General features: G+C 36.9%; 1 protein-coding gene, 2 long non-coding RNA genes and 1 pseudogene across 3 annotated transcripts; 2 read left to right on the forward strand and 2 right to left on the reverse strand.

Annotated features, from left to right (window-relative positions):
* Nucleotides 1-3,585: 3,585 nt before the first annotated feature.
* Nucleotides 3,586-9,826, reverse strand: LOC113315176. The gene is made up of 2 exons (XR_003342791.1): nt 9,712-9,826; nt 3,586-4,131 (listed from the first exon to the last, which is right to left on the reverse strand). It is a non-coding gene; the product is annotated as an uncharacterized LOC113315176 (long non-coding RNA).
* A 1,163-nt stretch (nt 9,827-10,989) lies between these two features.
* Nucleotides 10,990-12,623, forward strand: LOC113315247 (annotated as a pseudogene).
* A 3,994-nt stretch (nt 12,624-16,617) lies between these two features.
* LOC113315988 (E3 ubiquitin-protein ligase RGLG1-like) lies at nt 16,618-19,808 on the forward strand. The gene is made up of 10 exons (XM_026564225.1): nt 16,618-17,038; nt 17,300-17,375; nt 17,456-17,587; nt 17,686-17,799; nt 17,881-17,978; nt 18,101-18,180; nt 18,288-18,396; nt 19,274-19,401; nt 19,526-19,624; nt 19,749-19,808. The coding sequence occupies exons 1-9, from the start codon at nt 16,922-16,924 to the stop codon at nt 19,611-19,613; spliced, it is 942 nt and encodes a 313-aa protein (XP_026420010.1). The 5' UTR covers nt 16,618-16,921; the 3' UTR covers nt 19,614-19,624; nt 19,749-19,808.
* Nucleotides 19,809-20,313: 505 nt separating this feature from the next.
* LOC113319561 lies at nt 20,314-22,311 on the reverse strand. The gene is made up of 2 exons (XR_003345629.1): nt 21,620-22,311; nt 20,314-21,091 (listed from the first exon to the last, which is right to left on the reverse strand). It is a non-coding gene; the product is annotated as an uncharacterized LOC113319561 (long non-coding RNA).
* Between the last annotated feature and the right edge of the window lie 344 nt (nt 22,312-22,655).

Raw genomic sequence — 22,655 nt, forward strand, 5'->3', positions numbered from 1 at the left:
ATTTTATTTTGGTTTTCAAGAATGAACATCACACAAGTATTTCGGATAATACTTCTCGTACTTCTAATAATTCTTACTCTATTGCTTCCTCTTCAAGAGATTATCCTTATATCAAGCTCATTCATGATGCTGGGTTAGAAGATTTAGGATATATTGGAAGGTCTTTCACTTGGTCAAGAAATGTTCACGGAACTAGTGTAAGCGATCAAGACTTGATAGGGCTCTAATTAATGGAGAGTGGATAATTCATTTTGCTGATGCTAAGCTTATTCATCTTCCTCAACTAGGGTCAGATCACTGCCTTATTATGTTGGATACTTCCTCGATTAATGGTGACAATAGAAGAAATTGGAATTATTTACAATGTTATGAAAGTGATGAGCCTCTCAAGGATGAAGTTGTTGCTGCTTGGAGGGTACCAGTCAATGGTTCACATGCTTATAAATTATCAAAACATCTCATTAATACTAGATATTTTGAGTCCAAGTGGAATCGAGATAAATTCGGTAATACACAGAGCAATATACATCTCATACATCAACAAATGGAGGCCATTCAACAACAAGATGTGAACCCCAATACTAATCAACAGATTCAACATATTGAGAACCAGATTGAGCATTGGCATCAAGTGCAAAGCGATTTCTGGGGATAAAAATCCAGAGATGATTATTATCTCTAAATGGATAAAAACACAAGGTATCACCATGCAAATGCAAATAGAAGACGTTCGATAAATAACATTACTGATCTTAAAGATGAAAATGGACAGTGGTGCACCACAAAGGAAGATCTGGATCAACTTCTAGTCAGGCAATATGGTGCTTTACACACTACTTCAGCGCCAGAAAGAAATGATGTTATTCTCCAGTGCATTCCACATGTTATTACTGAAAACTGCATCAGACAATATGGAATTAATGCGCATACCGGAAGATGCTGAAATACGTAAAGTTTTGAAGGATATGAAATCATGGAAGGCACCTGGTCCGGATGGTTTTCCTCCAGGTTTTTTTAAAACACATTGGGAGGTTGTTGGTACAGATGTAATAGAGATGGTGAAGCAGTTCTTTCGTACGAGATTTATACTCAAAAGTTTGAATGCTACAAATGTCTCCCTTATTCCAAAAACTAAGAACAAGCAATTTCCTTCAGACTTACGCCCTATTGCTCTTTGCAACAGTTCGTACAAGATTATTTCAAAGATTCTAGCATCTAGAATGAGGAACAAGTGATTGTTCACACAATGAATAATGAAAAAGAATTAACCAAGTATCTAGCCTTGAAACTAGACATGTCTAAAGTCTTTGATAGGCTTGAATCCTTCCTAATGGATGTCATGCTACAAGTGGGATTAGCCAAGAGTGGTGCAATATAATAATGCAGTGCATTAGCACTACCAAAATCTCGATTCTTCTCAATGGTGCACCTTGTACTGCTTACCAACCAACCAGCGGCTTTAGACAAGGTGACCCACTGTCGCCTTATCTGTTTATAATTGTTATGGAAGCACTCTCTCGATAACTACTTCATGCTGAACACGACAACAAGATACAAGGTATTAAGTTGGCTCTAAGTGCACCTTCAATCTCCCATTTATTTTTCGCGGATGATTGTCTTTTGTTTATAAATGCTAATATCCATAATGTTGATAATCTTCTCGACATCATTGAAGCTTTTGGTGCAGCATCAGGTCAGATATTATACTTTAACAAATCAAGTGTGTATTACAGTGCTGGTGTTCCGCAAAGATTCTGTATAATGCTTACTAGAAGACTGAAGGTACCAAAGATGAATTCCGATGAACGCTATCTTGGCATACCACTATTAATTGGGAGGAAAAAGACTGAGTGCTTCTCAAAATTAGTGCATAGAGTTAAAGGAAGATTAGAGACATGGAACGGAGATTCAATGTCTCAATGTAGTAAGTCCTTAATGATCAATACCGTAACCAACACTATTCCATCATACTCGATGAGCTTCCTACAAGTACCTGTTGACACAATCAAACAAATTGATTCTTTACAACATAATTTCTAGTGGGGATTTAATGAGAAAAGAGGTATGTATACTACTTCTTGAAAGAGGTTAGGTTTACATAAAAACCCGGGAGGACAAGGGTTTGGAAATTTGAAAGTTATGAATAGAGCATTCTTAGTTAGAGCAGCCTGGCGCATGTGTATTAACTCTGATGCGCAGTGGGAAAAAGCAACGCATGCAAAATACTTTCCAAGTACCATCTTGCTCCATGCTAGTACCAAAAAGAATTGTTTGTGGGCATGGAAAGGAATACAAAAACAAATCTCTTTCATCAAAGAACATAACAGATGGAGAGTAGGAAAAGGGGATAAAATCAAAATATGGTTAGATATCTGGGTGAATTGATTGAATGTTCCACCAATTCCTAAACATGGAGATGATGATAGTGAGAATTATATTAGGGTACAAGAACTGATGCTAAATGAAGGAAAACAGTGGAATGTCCCCCTTGTGAATCACCTCTTTGAACCTGAAACAACGACCTTGATAATTAATATGATAGCACCAATTGCTGCAAGTGATAAACTCAAATGGAATCTGACGAGGAATGTAAATTTTACCCTTAAATCATCTTATCATAAATTTCATGAGGCCAGCTTGGGTAATATGTAGGTTTCACTAGAAATCCAAGGTACAAACATAAGATGGAAAGATTTTTGGAAGACTCAAGGTTGGCCAAAAGTAAAACACTTCTGGTGGAAGTGTTTAGCTGATATATTACCTACAAAGGAACGTCTTTCTAGAACCCGCAGTTACATAAAGAGAGATTGTCCTTTCTGTGGACGGTTTGAGGAATATACAATGTATATATTATTCTCTTGCTCGTTTTCTAGGGCAGTTTGGGTGCTGGTACCAGGTGGGTCTTATGTACTGTCAGGAACATACAGTTGTGGCTGCAATCTTTGAAATGTGGATGAACCAGCACCAGCAACAAACTCTTTCACCAGATTGGTTAACAAAGGGTATGAAGGTATCATGGGCCATTTGGAATGAACGTCGTGAAGTCAACTTTCAAAATAAGAAGGCAGATCCAAAAGTAGTTGCTAGGAGGTATATTAGTTTTTCTACTTACATTAGCAAACTGAACTTAAAATCACATGCACAAAACTGTTATGTTCAACAATCTATTTCTCTAAAACCACTGTGGAAACCATCTACACACCCATATCTTGTTATCAACTGTGATGCTTCATACGATAGTAAAACTGGTCTAACTGGTGTTGCTCTTATCTTGCGTGATTTTGCAGGAACTTGGAGGGGATGCTCAGCAAAATGCTATGCAGGAGTAAAGAACGCTGAACATGCAGAATGCTTGCGTTTTTTGATTATTGGATTTATGATCAGCATTCAACATCAAATCAACGTAATCCATCGTGTAATAATTAGGCATTAATCTTTTATTGAACATTTCGGGAAATTTAGTTACACAGTGATTCACTTTCCTTGCAAGTTACTAATTCAAAATCTTCAAATAAATAAATAAGTATTAAAATACTAACAATATAAAAATTAACAACAACAAAAAAAAAAATATGTTTTTTATTGAAGATAAAGTAGATTGATAACGACAGAAAGAAACTAATCATTTGATTCAGTCTCTTCTATGACCAACTCAGAGTGAATCGATCTTTCGATGACTGAATCTCCTAGATTAGTTATTTTTGGAGAAATTACAGCAGAGTTACTAATATTACAACGTGCATAAGCTTTTACAGTATCAAAAGCAATTGAGGGAAATAAAAACTGTGGGGATTGTTCTAGCCAAGATTCATGTCTATTGTTCTTCCTTCCCTTCTTAGCTAAAAGATCATCTACTCTGTTAGCTTTCCAATCTACGAAGTTGAAACCCAAAAAGTGAGATAATAGTTCCGTTTTCCTTTTTACTTCTTCTAAAATTTCCATACTCTGCCACTGGATTGTAGAATTTTCCCCTTGTAAGTGCTTTATGATTTCCTGATTGTCACCCTCAATGACTAGATCTTCTGCCCTTGTTTGTGATGGCCCAGTTTGTAGCTTGTAGGAGACTTAGATCTTCTGCTTCTTCAGCTGTGGAGGTTCTGAAGGTTCCTGATTCAGCTCCTTCGAAAGTCCCTGTCCAGTTGCGAATCACAAATCCAAAACCTGCATTAGTATTTTTTCTGAAATCCAAGATGCATCACAGTTGATCTTAATAGTGTTGATTTTTGGAAATTGCCAGAAAGTGATACGTTTAATGAGAATGTCATTAAGTATGAAGAAGTGTAGGGTGCCACTACTCATAATGACGTGCTATATCTAATGCTAATTGCTCAGGAGTTCTAGATTTATCTTCAAAGATTCTAAGGAATCTCTGTTTCCATATGAACCAACACTTGGTAGCAGCAAGTGCCATTGAGATGCAATTTGTATCCCCTTCTATCCATTCATTATACTTATGCAAGAAAGTATGGTTATGAGAATTTAGAGTTTGAGATACTCCCTGATAGGCCATTGGCTGTAGATTTCAGATAGCTTTTGCATAATCACAATCAAAGAAAAGATGGTAAGTAGATTCAACAGCATTATCACAGAACACATACTTCTTTGCAACATATATAATTTTTAGTCTAGTGGGTAGTGCATCTTGAATGCATTTACATATGAATAATTTAATCCTTTGTGAAGTATCCATTGCCCAAAGACCCTTCCAATATTTTTTTTTGTTTTAACATAGATGGAGTTAGAAGGGTTAGAAAGTTTTGCATAGAGAGACTTGACAGAGAATTCTCCATTCTTTGTCAAGGTCCATCTTAGTTTGTCCATTTTCAGACCACCTTCATTAGTAGTGTATAGTCTGATATTAGTAATTTCCTGCACTGTTGAGTTATCAAATAAAGAGGTTAACAAGTTAATGTTCCACTTATGTGTGTTTGAGTCGATGAGCTCAGACACAAGTGTTATAGATGTGTTTCTAGTAGGAAATGACTCAGCCAAAGTCTGAGCTCTGGATGGAAGCCATTTATCATCCCAAATGTTTATCATCGTACCATTACCCACTTCCCAGATACTATACTGTTTGATATGAGCAATCCTTTGTAAAATGCACTTCCAAATCCAAGAAGACTGAGATTTCCCTTTGGAGTGCAGAGCTCCTGACTTTTTAAAGTATCTGACTTTGAGAATTTGAGCCCAAAGATCATCAGGATGACTCACAAGTCTTCAAGCTATGCGACTGATCATAGCTTGGTTCACTTTATTAGCTTCTTTGAATCCTGGGCCACCTTGATCTATAGGGTTACATAAAAAACCGAAAGACTTTATGTAAATGCCTTTAGAGTTGGTGTGTTTTGCCTACCAAAAGTCCCTTTGTATGTTATTTATTCTATTAGTTATCTTTTTTTGGCAAGACAAAGCAGCCCATACTAAATATCGGCATGCTAGATAAAACTGACTTATTCAACACCATTTTACTTGGTTGCGACAGAATCTTTCCTAGCCAATTCCTTATTTTTTGTTCCATTTTTCTATGATATTGTCAAAAACTTTTAGTTTTGATCTGTCTATAAACAAGGGCACCTAAATGTGTGTCTTTAATGTTGATTTTTTTTATCTTCATCATTCTACAAATAATCCCTATGTGCTTGTTATGCACCTTTTTGCTAAAAAGGAGCCCTGACTTCAAAATTGATAACTTGTCCAGAAGCAACACTAAAAGTGTGTATAGCATCTAACAAGTTTTTACAGCTTCCTAAATCTTCTTTGGTAAACAAAAGCAGATCATCTGCAAAAAAGAGATGGGAGATAGGAGGAGATTTGGGTGTCAGTTTTGTTCCCTGAACTTGTATAATGTTTTGTAGATGGCTTAGCAAGCGGGAAAAACTTCCATGCAAAGAATGAATAGGTAGGGAGATAATGGATCTCCTTGCCTAATCCTCTTGAAGGTTTGAATTCACTGCAAGGTTGGCCATTAAACAAAACAACAATGGAAGAAGTAGATAAACATTGGTAGATCATCTCACACCAATGTTCCGAGAATCTGAATTCTGTTAGAGTTTTATTCAAAAATCTCCAATTGACCCTGTCGAAAGCTTTCGACATGTCAATTTTCAAGCCTATGTTGCCTGTTTTCTTCTTACTTTTTTTCATGGAGTGAACCACCTCATGAGCTAGTATAATATTATCTGATATTTGTCTAGAGGAAAGAAAGGCCGATTGAAGCGGAGAGATTATTTTTTTTAAAGATTTTTTTAGTCTATTTGCTAGGATCTTTGCAATAATTTTATAAGGCGTGTTACACAGGCCAATTGGCCTGAAGTCAGCAGGATTTTTAGGATCATAATTCTCTTCTATTGAGATGCAGGAGTTAATGTGTGAGAAAATAAGATCGTCAGAGTTAGTGGAATTCTCAGTGAAGAGATCAGCAAAGTGTGAAGTAAGAACTTCAGCGATTTCTGGTCTGTTAGATACAACATTATCATTCTTATCTTGAATACAATCTATGTTATTACGTTTTCTCCTTTTCAAAGTAGTTACATGGAAGAAGGTAGTGTTTCTTTCACCTAAAGCTATCGTATTGTTTCTAGACTGACGTTTGGCTATTTCCTCCTGAGTGTCGTACAAAGCTTCTAGTTCTAATAGCTTTTTGTTAACTAAAGAAGTTATACATTTGGATGGAGTTTTAGCCTTCAAGTTATCCATTACTTTTAAAAGAAGTTTTATCTTTTTGTTTGGTTTTCCAAAGACATCTTTTTTCCACTTACTAAGGTTATGAGTTAGATTTGAAATGTTAGCTAACAAATCAAAAGTAGTGTTTTCAGGACTAAGATTCCAAGAGCACTTGATAACCTCAATACATGAAGGTTCTTTTAGCAAAGTATCATAAAACTTAAAACAATGAGAGAGAGGAATAGAAACAGGTTATAAAGAGAGACAAATTGGTCCATGATCTGAACCAATAACAACTAAGTTTTCAAGGAATGCTTCCTTGAATTCAATGTTCCACTGAGCATTTTCCATGGCCCTGTCAAGCCTTTACTTGATGTTGTCCATGCCTTGTCTATTATTACTCCATGTAAAGATGTTTCCTTTATATCCCAGGTCCTCCAAGCCTGTTCTTTGGATTAAATTTAAAATAGGGTCCATCTTAGTTCTGTTAAAGGGAAGTCCCCCTTCTTTTTCCTCACTATTTAAGATGATTTTTAGGTCACCTATAACTAACCAAGGCATTGAATTAAGGTTGATTCTATTTGCTATGTTTTCAAGATTTCCTATGACCTCTAATTTCATATCATGCTTTGGAGATCCAGAAAAACAGGTTAGAAGCCATTCAACCGAATTGAAATTGTTTTTGACAATAACATTGATCATATTGAGATTCCATTGCACAATTTAAAAATGGAATCCGTCAACCCAGGCAAGGGCTAAGCCTCCAGCTGTACCTTCTGGGTCTACAATATGATGGTTACGAAAGGAGTTTAAAATTTTTCTAACTAATGGCCTTTGAGATTTAGTTTCAGATTGAAACAAAATTTCTGTCTTTTCAATGTTTAGTAAAGTGTTTAAATGTTGTTTAGCTTTTTTCTGGCTACACCCCTGTGTGTTCCATGCCAGGATTTTCATTGTTAAGAACTAGGAGGTTCCAAAATAGTAAGTGTAAGGTCTGTGTTCTTAAAAAAAATAGAGGGAACCAAAGCAATCAATAACTAGAATATCCTTGAAGAAGTAAAGCACTCATACCAATAGAAAGAAGTGAGTAAGCTTGAACTGACTAACTGAAGTATCTAAGTGAACTGCTTGTGTTCTTATCAAGTAGTGTAACTGAGATCTAACATGTAAGCATGAAGAGGATGCAGGAAAGTTGTAAAGCATAACACAAGATAAAACAAATGACTATCTTTAAATAAAATGGTTTGAAATCAAAAGCTTGAGGGAAATACAACCTGATCTGCAAGAAACAATTAGGGACCCTCAAGCTTTTGTTACGTGTAATCTGCTGTGAAGTCTTGTTTGTTAATATAATAAATAACACTTGTTGGAGTCAGTACCGGAACACTTGAGCACTTACTAAGCAGCGACAACACAAAAGATAGGTCCAGATTTCTTGAAAAAGAATTTAGTAGCAGAGGAGCAAGTACAACACTATTCTATTTTAAATTTACTAAGAGAAATGATTAAAATATGACTTACCTGGGAGTTGTTTCGGATTAGCTTATCTTGGATCAGGGATTGAGATATTTAAATTTTGAATTTCTTCTATCAACAGAGGTTAAATTTAGGTTGAAAATATTCTTTTTCCAACATTCAAGAAACGACAACACGAATAATTCCGGATCCAGAAAAGGGCAGATTAGAGGGCCAAGCAGAAAATGAAATAAAACACATTTAACATATATGAGGGAAATTTTCTCCAAATCCATAGTTTCAAAATTTTGCTTTTTAAAAACTTGCGATCGCAAAACCAAATAAGAAGAGACCCAACAACTATTTAGCACAAATAACCTGTAAAATTTTAATAAACCAATTAACACCAACAAATTCAACTCTTCATCTTCAATACCAACAACTTGTAAATTCTAATAAACCAATTATCACCGACAAATTCAACATGTCTTCTTCAATACGAACCGATGGGCTCACATTCACTTATTTTATTTTATTTTGGACGACTACAGGTTACAAACATTTTCCAAACAGAAAACTTAAAACCAAAATGGTACCCCAACTTGAAATCAATTCGAAAATCACTGTGCAGATTAACAAGGGATTGAAGAATGGGTTTACTTTAGTCACCCAAATGCATACCCAGGAACACAAGATACATTACTTGTTCCGAGGGACAAAGAGAAATTTTATATCCCTTTCAGAAGAAAAACAAACAAGAATTTTCATTTCATTCAAACAATGGGAATTAGCTCAGAAGCTAAGTTCATCCCGTTTTAACATTACTATATTTCCAATTCGTCAAGTTCATCCCATTTTCACATTGCTATATTTCCAATTCGTCTCACAACCAACGGGATTTAGCTCAGAAGCTAATTTCATCCCTTTTAGATTTTCTTATAGGTCTTACAAGGGAAATTAGGTCAGAACCCAAATTCATCCCTCTTAGTATTACTAATTCTTTTCACAACCAACGGGATTTAGCTAGCTCAGAAGCCAATTACATCCCTTTTAGATTTACTATATACTTTTAGATCTTACAAGGGAAATTAGGTCAGAACCCAAATTCATCCCTTTTAGTGTTACTAATTCATCTTACAACCAACAGGATTTAGCTCAAAAGCAATTTCATCCCTTTTAGATTTAATATATGCTTTTAGGTCTTACAAGGGAAATTAGGTCATAACCCAAATACATCCCTTATAGTGTTACTAATTCATATTATAACGAACGAGATTTAGCTCAAAAGCCAATTTCATCCCTTTTAAAATTATATATGGCTTAGATTTTACAAGGGAAATTAGGTCAGCACACTGTTATTGTTACCATGTAGTCTTTCAAACAGAAATTTTCAAATGAATTAAAGCAAGTGAGCAAAAGCAAGATAGAAATAGCTCAATCGACAAAGAGCAAAACCAAAGGGAAAGAAATTCATGGAGTAATATCTCTCAGCAGAGATCTAAGAACCCATCAAAGAAAAACAACAGAGGCAACAAACCCAACAGAGGGGAAACAAGAAGACATCAAAATGAAAGGAAATTGAAATAAACAAACCTTTACTTAATCAATTTGATCGGACCTTTATCCTACTAGAAATCATCTCCCAAGTCCTAACAAAATCTGTATGGCAAGTGTAACTCTCAATCTCGTCTCCTATTTCGCTACCCTAACTAAGAGCATCCACAGTCATGGAGTCGACCAAATGCCAAATAGCAGACCAAAAGCTAAAAAAAATTGGCATTTTACACTGAGCAACCACAGTCGTGGAAGACTATTTTTAGTCAGGCGGAAGTATAACAAACGCCCCAGTTCAGGCGCACTTTTAATGACCGTCCCAGTTCAGGCGCGCTTTTAATGACCGTCTCATTCAGGCGCATTTTTAATGTCCGCCTCATTCAGGCGCACTTTTAATGACCGTCTGATATCAGGCGCATTTTTAATGTGCGCCTGGCACTTTTAATGTCCGTCTAATTCAGGCGCACTTTTAATGATCGCCTGATTTCAGGCGCACTTTCAATGACCGCCTTATTCAGGCGCACTTTTAATGACCGCCTGATTAGTGAATTTACATAAATATTAGCCACTAATCTTCTTCTAATAACGTATTAGCCCACTAATCTTCTTCTAATAACGTATTAGCCCACTAAACGAGTGAATATACCAACGTCCCATTGGGGCGTACATTAAAGCAACGTCCCATTGGGACGTAAAATATACCAACGTCCCATTGGGGCGTACAATATAACTACGTCTGTGTTGGGGCGTATGTATTACATGCGTTTGGTTAGGCGGAGTTTATAGATGCGCCTGATTCATACGTTAATTATACTTCCGTCTGATTTCATACGGTCACTAAAATCTCGTCTGCTTTCATACGCTATTAATACTTCCGTCCCACTATATTTCGTTTAGTCTGGGTTAACGACCACATTTGGTCTCAAACCCTAATTTTGGCGATCAAATTTGGGTTTGGTCCCTTCCGTTGCGGCATATTTTGAGACCAAATTTGAGTTTAGTCCCCAAATTTGGCCGTGACTGTGGTTGCTCTAAGCCCCCAAGCTTATCCTAGGAGGATTTACTCCATTTCGGGGGAAGAAAGAGGAGAGAGAAAAGGAATGTAAAATAAAATCCGTTAAATAATTATTAAATCAAGTCTCAATGTCTTGCTTCCAATTTTGTTCAAGGGGCAAGGGCAAGCCTCCCCCGGCTTTCCTTCCAATTTTGATCCGCGTATCGTAATATGCTTTACGCGTAGTTATGCAGACTTTTATCCAACCTTGTTTAAAAATTAATATTTAAAGTTAGCACATACTGAATAGATAAATGATCCAATTTGGTTTATTCCTTCCACTCTCATTTGGAAGATTAATTCAGATTGTTTTTTATTTGTAAAAGCCAACTTAAGGATTTGGATTCAAGAAACATATAGAGACATATATGGGAGAAACACCATCCGAAATGATCAATAACCTCAACTTGGATCAAGATGACATGTATATGGAGTTAGAGAAGCCTTACCTACAGACGAACACGAACATATTGCTGGAGCAACATCGACAACAGAACCTACAGATATTCATCATACCAACTTATATCAAAGAGAGAAATCCAGATGCTTACAAGCCAAAAATGGTATCCATTGGTCCATACCACTATGGTCAACCCCACTTGATGAAAATGCAATTACATAAGAAAAGAGCCCTACTTCACTTCCTCAAGAGATCACAGGCACGCGCAACTAAACAAGACTATGTAGACAGACTGATGCTAGTCGTGGATCAATTGAGGAAAAGTTATGAGCAGGATGTCGAGCAGATGGAAAGGTGGAAAAATGATGATGATGGCTTCGTTAAACTCATGATGATCGATGGAATTTTTCTCATCGAATTCTTGTCTGTCTTGAAGGGTAATCAGAACAATCGCGATTATGCTAATATTGACCCTATTTTTGGTCATCGTGGACATAACTTGAACTATAACTATGTGATGCAAGACTTGTTGTTATTGGAGAACCAATTACCTTACCTAGTACTCTCTACGTTGCTTTCCGTTTCCGAAGGCCAATCTGAAGAGGTAAGAAAACATAGAAACTACTGCTTACAATTGCAATTTACTCAACAGGTATATATGTAGTATGCAGTTGTTACGTGTTATCTATAATTTGGCTTTCATGGATGCAGAACACACACAGAATTCTCTCGACAATTATGTTTTCTCCCCCGAAATTCCAGGGCCATCACTTGTTAGACACATATATGAAGGGAATATTGGGAGGAGGAAGCCATCATCAACGGGGAGATGAGGAAATGACCATTCGAATTTCTGCTTCAAAGCTCCGTAAGTAAGTACGGAGTCCATTTCAAGACTGTTGCAAGCTACAACAAAATAAAGTTTGACAAGCACACTGCAACATTAAGTCTTCCTTCCATCATCATCAACAAACAAACCAAAGATAGATTTTTTAACTCGAAAGTCTATGAGCTTCGTGTGGGCACAAACAAAGATCTCAACTCTTACATCCACCTCATGGACTCTCTTATCCAATCTGCCAGTGATGTTAACTCACTGCGCTCTCAAGGGATTATAGTTAGTTCTCTGGGTAGTGATGAGGCTATGGTGGAAGTAATGAAAGAACTCACAAAAGATACAGTGCGAGGAGATGTAGATCAAATTTCTATTCGTACAATTGCAGAGGTGAAGGAGTATTATCATCGGGAGAAAAAAGCAACTAGAAATTGGATATGGGTGCGCGATAACTGGGCTTCAATAGTAGGGGCTGCAACTATACTATTGTTACTGTCAGTAGTTCAGACTGTTTACACAGTTCTTGCTTTTCACTACAACCAGAAATAACACTTCAAAATTTGTGCGTTCTAAATATTGTTGCTAAAATAAGCTTTACTTCATCATAATGTACTATATGTACATACTATTATATACCTGTTTATTTATGCTTAATTGCTTTAACAATGTGAGATTTTCGCATAGTATTTACTACTCTTATTACACAATCTCAGTAATAATAATTTTAAGAAACAAAGAAAAAAATGGCATTGAAAAGTAAGCTGAGTAATTTACATAGAGTCAATAAGAAATTCTTTATAGAGAGCCTACAATAAAATGAACGAGCACCACAAAGAGGTTGCTAGAGTTAAAATGCAACAAATCATCATATTCTAATTCGAAAAGTAAGCCAATCCAAACCTATTGAACACATTTGTTTGTTGTTTTTTCCGCCCTTTAAACTAGAATCGTGGCTTCGGCGCTGTCTTATTGCCAACTATTTTTTTGGAACCATTTGATCCGATGCCGTTTCTAACTGCTCGCCCTTTCGTTGCAACTATTCTATCTTGACCGTCTAAATCAATTCATTATTGTCAATCCCATTCTGTATCTTTTGCCAGTCAACCAGCTCTCGCTTTCTTTAATTAGTATAATCGGAAAAACATCATTTTGTGTCTGAACATCAATATTAAACCCATGAGGTGACGGGTGACTCTTAGGTTGCTATAAAGCCAACAACAGCTTTAAGGAAAAACAAAACAACACAAAACAAAACAAAGAAAAAAAAACAGCAAACGCCCACAATTAAACCCATGAGGTGACCCTTACTCCCTTAGAGCAACTGCAGTGGTGCGATCAAAACCAAAGATCAAAGATCAAACAAAAGACCAAAATTTGGGTTTAGTCCGTGCTGTGACGCAACGGTACATGATTAAAATTTCGTCAGGCGGACTTTAAAAGTCCGCCCCATTTTTTTTTTGTAAAATTTCATCAGGCGGACTTTAAAAGTCCGCCCCATTTTTTGTAAATTTCATCAGGCGGACTTTAAAAGTCCGCCCCATTAAAATTCCATCAGGCGGACTTTAAAAGTCCGCCCCATTCTTTGTAAATTTTAACAGGCGGACTTTTCATTCTTTTTTTTTTTATTTAATTAAAATTTCATCGGGCGTAATTTAAATCTCCGCCCGTTAACAAGCGTACTTTAAATTTACGCCTAGCAACAAGCGTACTTTAAATTTACGCCCGACTATATTAGAATTTGGGATTTGGTCGCGACCATATTTGGTCTGGAATTTGATCTTTGGTTGGGATTTGATCTTTACTCCGTCCCACTGTGTTACGATCTCATCCCAAATTTTTGGTTATACTCACCCACTGTGGATGCTCTTAGGCTGCTATCGATTTTAACCGACTTATTTTGTTGTTTAAAGAACAATAAAACCTGACCATGACTTACATCCATGCTCCTTCTATTCGGATCACGGAAAACAAACCATTCAAAGAAATGTGTTTTATAATGATGATTACGACCCCGAAAGCTATAACATATTTATATTTCCCCGAGAAGGGACATGTACGATACAGTCAATACTGCACTTTAGATTAGATTAATGGAAGCAAGTAGCGTGCTGTCGTGGAGCTTATTGTGTTTGAAAATCATATTCACGGTGTTGTGGAATTCATTTGAATGAAATGAAAATATCATGAACCAGATTTGGCCACGTCCAAAGTGGCAAGCAAGCGTCGGGATCAGCTCGTGTTTTTCAACATTTTCCAGGAAGGATATTGCTAAATTTATCAGCTAAAGGTTTAAACATTCAGTTGTCTGTTTATCACATACCTAACTTTAAAGACTTGGTCGAAAAAATTTGAAGACTAAATGTCTTCTACCACCGTCCTTGTTCTCCAAGAGCCATTGCATGGCATGCTGACCATTCGCACAATGATCTGAATTATCTCTTATCTCCATAAAAGCTAGACCCTTGATCATCATCTCTAAGACAGCTAGCTTGCCCTCTTTTAATCCCTTGCGTATACCACCAAACAAAGATAATAAGCATATCCAAAAACTATTCTTCGCTTAATCACGTTAATTTTTTGAATTAGTAATTAACACGTTATATACGCAGCTTCTTGGAAAGTTGTCTGAATTTTCTGCAATTCCTAAGTTCAGTTTCAAAGTATTGGATTAACTTCAACATAGAAGTCACTAACAAGGTAGTTAGGATAAGATTAGGAAATTGATGTAATCCTAAGGGAATTAGAAGTCATCTAGTTCTAAGAAAAGGAAAGACATGTAATAAGGTAATAGGACTAGGAAAAGGAATTCATAGTTCTATATATATATATGATCACCAAAGTTGTGGTTGATCATAAGAGCAAGATTAGAACTTGTATTTAGTTTTGAGAGATTTTCTAAACATCAATAAAGAGAGTAGTCTTTATACAAGCTAAGTTTGATCTTGAAGTTGCCATTAATTGGTATCAGAGCTTATTTCTGAGCCATGGAAAACAAAACCACCATTGTGGGTGCAAAACAGTTCACGCCACCATCAATACAAGTTCCAATCCTCAACGCCACAAACTACACAGTATGGGCCATGAGAATGAAGGTACTGATGAAAATCTACAAAGTTTGGGAAACAATTGATCCTGGTACGTTGGACCCAGATAAGAACAACATCGCTATAGGATTACTCTTTCAAGCAATACCAGAATGTCTTGTTCTACAAGTTGGTGAACAGGAAACTTCAAAGAAAATTTGGGATGCAATAAAGGCACGTAATCTCGGAGCTGATCGAGTTAAAGAAGCCCGTCTGCAAACCTTAATGTCTGAATTTGAAAGAGTAAAGATGAAAGACACTGATACTACTGATAGCTTTGCAGGAAAGCTATCATAGATAGCCTCAAAAGCTGCGTCACTTGGACAATCCATTGATGAAGATAAACTGGTAAAGAAGTTTCTCAATAGTTTACCAAGATCCAAGTATATTCATATCATAGCTTCTCTCGAACAAGTCTTAGATTTCAAGAAGACTAGCTATGAAGATATAATTGGAATATTGAAAGCATATGAAGAGAGAATCCTTGATGAAGAAAAAAATGGAGAAACTCAAGGAAAACTCTTGTACACAAACTCTTACCAACAAAACTCTGCGACAAGAGGAAGAGGTCGTGGAAGAGGTGGTAGAGTAAACAGAGGCCGAGGAAGGGGAGGAAGGTTTAACTCACAAGATAGAACAAAAAGTCAGAATGATCAAAACCAAGGGAAAGAAAAGAAGGATATATCAAACATTATTTGTTACAGATGTGATAAACCAGGACACTTCTCCTCTGTATGCCCTGAAAGAATACAAAAGATGGAAGAAGCAAACAAGAATGAAACAAGGGAAGCAGATACAGCTCTTTTCATGCACGAAGTTGTATTCTTAAACGAAGGGAAACTAATACCAAAGAACTACGAATCAAAGGATGGAGAAGAAGGAATCTGGTATTTAGATAATGGATCCACCAATCACATGACTGGTAAGAGACACTACTTTTCTGAACTCAATGAGGAAATCAAAGGAAGAGAACCTGAAAAAGTTCTCATCAAGATTGATAATAAGTCTGCAATTGCACTCACTAAAAATCCAGTGTTTCATGGTAAGACGAAACACATTCACAAAAGGTATCATTTCATACGAGAATGCATCGAGAAGGAGGTCATTAACGTAGAACACATACCTGGAACTGAACAGAAGGAAGATATATTGACAAAGGCATTAGCTCGGATCAAGTTTGAAGAAATGAGGAAATTAATAGGAGTACAAGATTTCTCACAAGCACAGTTGAAGCTTAAGGGGGAGAATGTTGGATTTACTTCAACATAGAAGTCACTAACAAGCTGGTGAGGACAAGATTAGGAAATTGATATAATCCTAAGGGAATTAGAAGTCATCTAGTTCTAAGAAAAGGAAAGACATGTAATAAGGTAATAGGACTAGGAAAAGGAATTCATAGTTCTATATGTATATGATCACCAAAGTTGTGGTTGATCATAAGAGCAAGATTAGAGCTTGTGTTTAGTTTTCAGAGATTTTCTAAACATCAATAAAGAGAGTAGTCTTTATACAAGCTAAGTTTGATCTTGAAGTTGCCATTACAAAGGGCCAAGGATCATGCATAAATAAGATAAATAGTACTCCGCAATAGACGAAAACAAATCAAACTGTGAGAAAACAGATAAAGAACAAACGAAACATTTCAATTTTAAGATTTCCGGCCCCTTCTATGTATATAAACATGTATATCTTCAAACACTGCAGACCTCAAGTTTCATTCACATAAAACGCTTCAACTGTTGAACCCCAGCATTCTTTTGTCAACTGACTTGGTTATTTTGGATGTGGGTTTTTGAGTAATACTGATTTCAATTTCCGCTTCCTAAGTTCTTCAGCTAGTTCTCTGCTCTGATTTTTCCTGTTTTTTATTCATACGTATGAGGGGGAACAACTGTAAGTTGGGTTGTGGAGGTTCTAGTGCTGTGTCTGATTCTATCTGTAAGTTGGACAAGAAGTTTTCATGGATAAAGAAAGATTACAAAACCTTGGATGAGGTAAATATTCTCTTCTACTCTCAACTTGATTCATTGGTCTAAATCTTATTACAGCTGAATTATTTATTTTTTGGAAGTTGAGAGGTGTTATCTAAGAGACCATGAAATCAAATGTTAAGGCTGGATTCCTATTTCTGACCTCAGGAGTCAGACCAGGCTGACCCAAGTTTGTTAGGACTTGGGCTTATTTGTTAGGACTTGGATTCCTATAATTTCGTTATAGGAGGCTACCGACACATTGATTGTTCTTCCTCTCCACAGGTTTCTGAAGCTTTGAGAGCCAAGGGTCTCAAGTCTGGTAATCCTATTCTTGGATTTTGTTTCACTCAAAGCAAGTGTAAGACATGTCTTTTCTCATATATTCTGAAACACCTTGTGTATCTCATTTATACGCTAAACTTGTTCCGCGAATTTCAGGGACAACCGAAAAGAGCTTGCATTACATAGGAAACGACCCAAACGATTATGAAAAAGTGGTATCTATAATAGGAAAGACCCTTGCTGCTATTTGTGGGGATAACTATATTCACTGCTTTGGATTTGGAGATGGTATTGCACCTTTTGTTATATTTTCAGTTTTTTTTTTTGGGGTGGGTGGGGGGGCTTAGGAGGTCCAGGTTTTGATTTTTGATAATATCTCTCTACAGCAAACACACTTGATACGCACGTCTTTAGCTTCTACGAAGATAAGAAACCCTGTCATGGGTTTGAGGAAGTCGTAGAACGATACAGACAGATAGCATGTCAAATGCGACTGGCAGGTAAATATATATACCCCCATTTAGTTATTAAAATCGGTTCCATTGTGTGTTGTGGCTAACGTTATTTAAAATTTTCCGCAGATTTTAAATCATTTGTACGAATTGTTGAAATGGCTACTAGTATTGCAAGTAAAAAATGTGACCAGCATCATATTTTGGTCATGATTGCTGATGGACCGGTAAATTTTACTTCCATCGGAATTTATTTTGCAGCTTTTTGCTCATCAACAAGTGAGAGGTTGCGCAGTGTGTATTTTAGTGAAATCAAGAGCTTATAGTGGAATCCTTTTTGTGGTCACAGGTAACAAGAAGTTCTGATACGGAGCACCGCAAGCTAAGTGATGAGGAGCAAGAAACTGTAACTGCAATTTCAAATGCAAGGTTTGTTTTTTTGTCGGATTTCCAGTTATTGCCAACCCTCGTCTCTTCTTTTCCTTTTTCATCATTTGGGTCAAGACATTGCCTTATAGAAATAATCCTTGATGCAGCAAGTACCCCTTGTCAATAATTTTAGTCAGAGTCGGGGAAAAGAATGCAAACATGATGAAAGGATTAGAATCAAAGATCCCTCACTGTACTACCTTTGACAACTTTCAGGTATGCGGCAATGTAAATTTAACGGAACCAAAAAAATGTCAACATTTACAGAATATCTATATCATGCGGAATTTTGAATCCCATTTGACTTCTGTTAGAATACGGGCATCCAACTCAAAACCAATTGGCAATGAGTGGAGAGGCCCATAGGATTATAAACCGCAGGATCTTAGATTGCCCAAACAATGTGGGACTAATAATCTCAACACGCCCCCTCACGTGTAGCCTCGTTGGGTCTTACACGTGGACAATAAATCGGGTGACGCGGAGTAAAGACGTGGTCTAAAGACTCGTCGCAAATAGCCTGCTCTGATACCATGTTATAATACGGGCATCCAACTCAAAACCAATTGGCAATGAGTGGAGAGGTCCTAAGAGATTATAAACCGCAGGATCTTAATTGCCCATACAATGTGGGACTAATAATCTCAACAGCCAAGTCCTGTATGAGACGTGAGACCCAGTAAGACCTAAGAAGGCGGGGCAACCATACAGCGGTCCATATAAGGTGTGGAGCTACTCCACTTGTTGCCAATTGGTTTTGAGTTGGATGCCCGTATTCTAACATGGTATCAGAGCAGGCTATTTGTGTCGAGTCAGTTGACCGCACCTTTACTCCGCGTCACCCGATTTATTGTCCACGTGTTAGACCCAACGAGGCCACACGTGAGGGGGCGTGTTGAGATTATTAGTCCCACATTGTATGGGCAATTAAGATCCTGCGGTTTATAATCTCTTAGGACCTCTCCACTCATTGCCAATTGGTTTTGAGTTGGATGCCCGTATTATAACAACTTCTTATTATCAGTCCAGAAATCAAGTCATTTTTCACATGACCAGGCAAAAGATTTTAATACAGATTTTACCTTTTTTGCAGTATGTGAACTACACAGATATAATGTCTCCTGTGCCAGAGTGTAGAAGGGAAATCGAGTTTACTCTTGAGGCTACAAAAAAACTCCCTAACCAGGTTATAGCGATCGAGAAACTAATTGCTTCAACGAGGTTACGATGAATCCTACTTGCTGTTATGTTTTGACCATCTCATCTCTTCAATTTTATAATGCGAATGTGTTGAGTCCTGTGAGATTTCTGACTTCCATGGTTCCTTTTATCTTGTGATGTGCAGCTTTACAAACAATAAAGAAATAGAAATGGATTGGGATTCTACTGCTCCGCCTATACCAGTTAGCGGGACACCTAACCAGTCTTTGTGAACCATCTCCAAGTACGAATATCATCTTTTTTTTACAGTTCAAAAATATTCTGCAATTTAGGCATCATATACACTTAGTTTTTCCAGGACAACCGATGGCCTTACATATTTGAAATTGGTTTTTGCCCCTTCACAGAAAAGCAGTGACTGCCGCCAAGACCCTGAGTTGTGCACACCAGAAAGACTCAACTAGGCCAAAGAAAAACTATGCCATTTTGGCATTTTGTTTCTACTGTTCTTCTGAGGAGTTGAACATTTATTGTCTTAATTTTTTCTATTCTTGGGTATATATGTATAAAGGTACGGATTATAGTGTACAGTTTAGATATCCTAAACGACATACTTGTACAAGTACTAACAGATCAATAAAATCGTTAAAAATCAAGAAACAGTTACAATCGTTAGAGAACGATGAATCTTGAGTTTGTGGAGACATTCAAGTGGATAATTATAGATGGGTATCTAGAAGGGCGAATTTGTGTGGATGCAGTAGTATTCGGTACACACACATCACCTTGCCAATCACAACTAATGCACTGCTTGACTCTTGACAGGATGTACATGAAAAAATCCCCACGGAAGTTCTGTTGGCTTAAGCATGTTTTTTTATGTTGCATATGCTTCTTAGTTAATATCTGACTTGTATATTTGGGTGCACTGCCGAGGAAATTCAAATTGTAGCTGGAGCAACTCATTCAATCTTCAGCAACAAAAAAAGTAATATAATTTGCAATTAAGCCAGTACCCAAAACCAGAAATCAAAAAGGCTTACAAAGTAAATCACCAATCAAACATTGAAAAAGCAGTAGACTTAAGGCTCACAACTATTTTAATCGTTGCATCTGTAAAATTTTAGAAGAGTGAGTAGCAAAGATAATTCATTCTCCCTAGTACCGTTGAAGCCAATTTATTACCGGACCTTCTGCATTTAACCACTGCACCTTTTCCATAATAGTCATTTATCTCTTTCAGCACCACACTAGACATATAATCCTTGTCTCGTTGCACTTTATCTTTTGTGATTTCCTTCATTACTTCAACAACAGCTTCATCACTCCCTAAAGAATTAACGATTATCCCTTGGGAGCACAGTGGGCTAACGTCATTAGCCGACTGGATAAGACAGTCCAAGATATCAATGTAAGAACTCAACTCCTTGGTACCGGTACGAAGTTCATAGGCTTTGAGGTTTAGAAATCTAGGTACAGTATGTTGGTTAATGAGGATCGAAGGAAGTGTTAGTGTTGCAGTGTTCTTTTCAAACTTAATCCCGTTGAAACTCTGTACCCTTTTGAATTGGATGCCATACTTGTGTAGCTTGGACGCCGAGAGACGTACATGTGTTTTATCCGCATCTTGATCTTTCTCTATTGCAGGTTGGCTTTCATCCAGTAATCCCTTCATGTACATGTCCAACAAATGCAACCCAGGACCTTTTTTTGGTGCAAACATCATCCAGGAGAGGATGCTATTTACGCTCTGCATCCACAGCAGTGGAACACAAATATTTTTAGGTACTTAATACCACTTCAAAAAATTAGTCAGTTCAAACACTTCCATCATGTTTGTTATTTTTTTCTTTTTGGATCTGACTCGTCTAAGATCTGACTGAAAAAACTGACTCATCTAGATTTTACTTAACACATTTGTTTTTTGAGTCAGATCTGATACAACTAAAAATATGAGTCAGGGATATTTTATCACCTTATTCAAATAGGTTCGAGTCAGGATTTGGTCTCGCGAGTCAGATCTGACTCAAAATAAAATCAAACCGTTTGACATTTGACTCGTGCTGAGTCAGCAAAAAACAAACACCCTGTTAGAGGCCTAACTACTCATGCATCGTAAGTAAGTAGCATATTAGAATTGCATAACTACATCGTGTCGATTCCATGAGATAATAGAGAACAGTAAAGCTTAGAAATTGCATAACGGCCTTAAAATAACCCGACGAAAGTAACAAAAAGGAGCCTGCAGGGAGAGGAGTTCTAAAGTTGTAATTTATACCTGTTCTGGCAGGCCTTCGGAAACAGAAAGCAAAGTAGAGAGTACCAAATAAGGCAGTTGGTTCTTTATAACAACAGATCTTGCATGACGGTGTCATAGATCAACATATGTCCTTCATAGCCGAATATAGGATCATTAGTAGCGTAATCATAATTGTTTTGGTTACCCCTAATGACGGACAAAAATTCGAAAAGAAAAACTCCATCTATTAACATGAGTTGAATGAATATATCATCATCTTGCCAATTTTCCATGTGGTCTAGTTGCTCATAAGATTCCCTTAAGAGAGTGACAACTGCTTTCAATTTGTCAAAGTACGATTCGACTGGAACGCTTGATCTCTTAAGGAAATGAAATAGTGATCTTTGTTTGTCGAGTTGCATAGACATCAAGTGTGGTTTCCCGAAGTGGTATGGACCGATAGACACCATTTTCGGCTGATACGCTTTTGGATTCTTCGCCTTGATATCAATTGGTATTTCTGAAATCGTTTGCTTGTGATCTTGATGCTCTATATTCAAGTATGGATCTACACTATCCAGGTTGAGGTTACTAATCATATCTCCTAGTGTTTTTTCCATTTCGTGAGTATTTTCCTTTTCAAGATACGATTTCCAAAGGTTCTGAGTTTTCTAATATTTGCATAAGGAAATTGGTATATCCAATTTGCTTCTGCTCAAAGATGATGTTAATTATCTGTCAAATTGAGCTTATGTAATATGCACTCCTGAGCTAGAAAATATCAATGTCTATTCCATGTAAATTTACAAAAGTCAACGTAAGTTCACTGATTAGAGGTGTTTTCTAAAGTCAACCTTCCATCCCTGTCTATATATATCACCATCATTGGCCAAGTCCATTTACGTAATTTATTTTAGAGTAATTTATTCTTACTAGATTTTGTGCACGAGCTACGCACCGGGCGGATCCGGAAACAGCTATGCATGTTTGGGATTTTTGATTTGGTGTAGCTCGGCTTTGCCTCACCCCATTCCGATGCATGTTTGGAATTTTTGATTTGGTGTAGCTCGGCTAC

This window comes from Papaver somniferum, chromosome 10 (assembly GCF_003573695.1).
Source record: "Papaver somniferum cultivar HN1 chromosome 10, ASM357369v1, whole genome shotgun sequence".
Classification (NCBI taxonomy): Eukaryota; Viridiplantae; Streptophyta; class Magnoliopsida; order Ranunculales; family Papaveraceae; genus Papaver; species Papaver somniferum.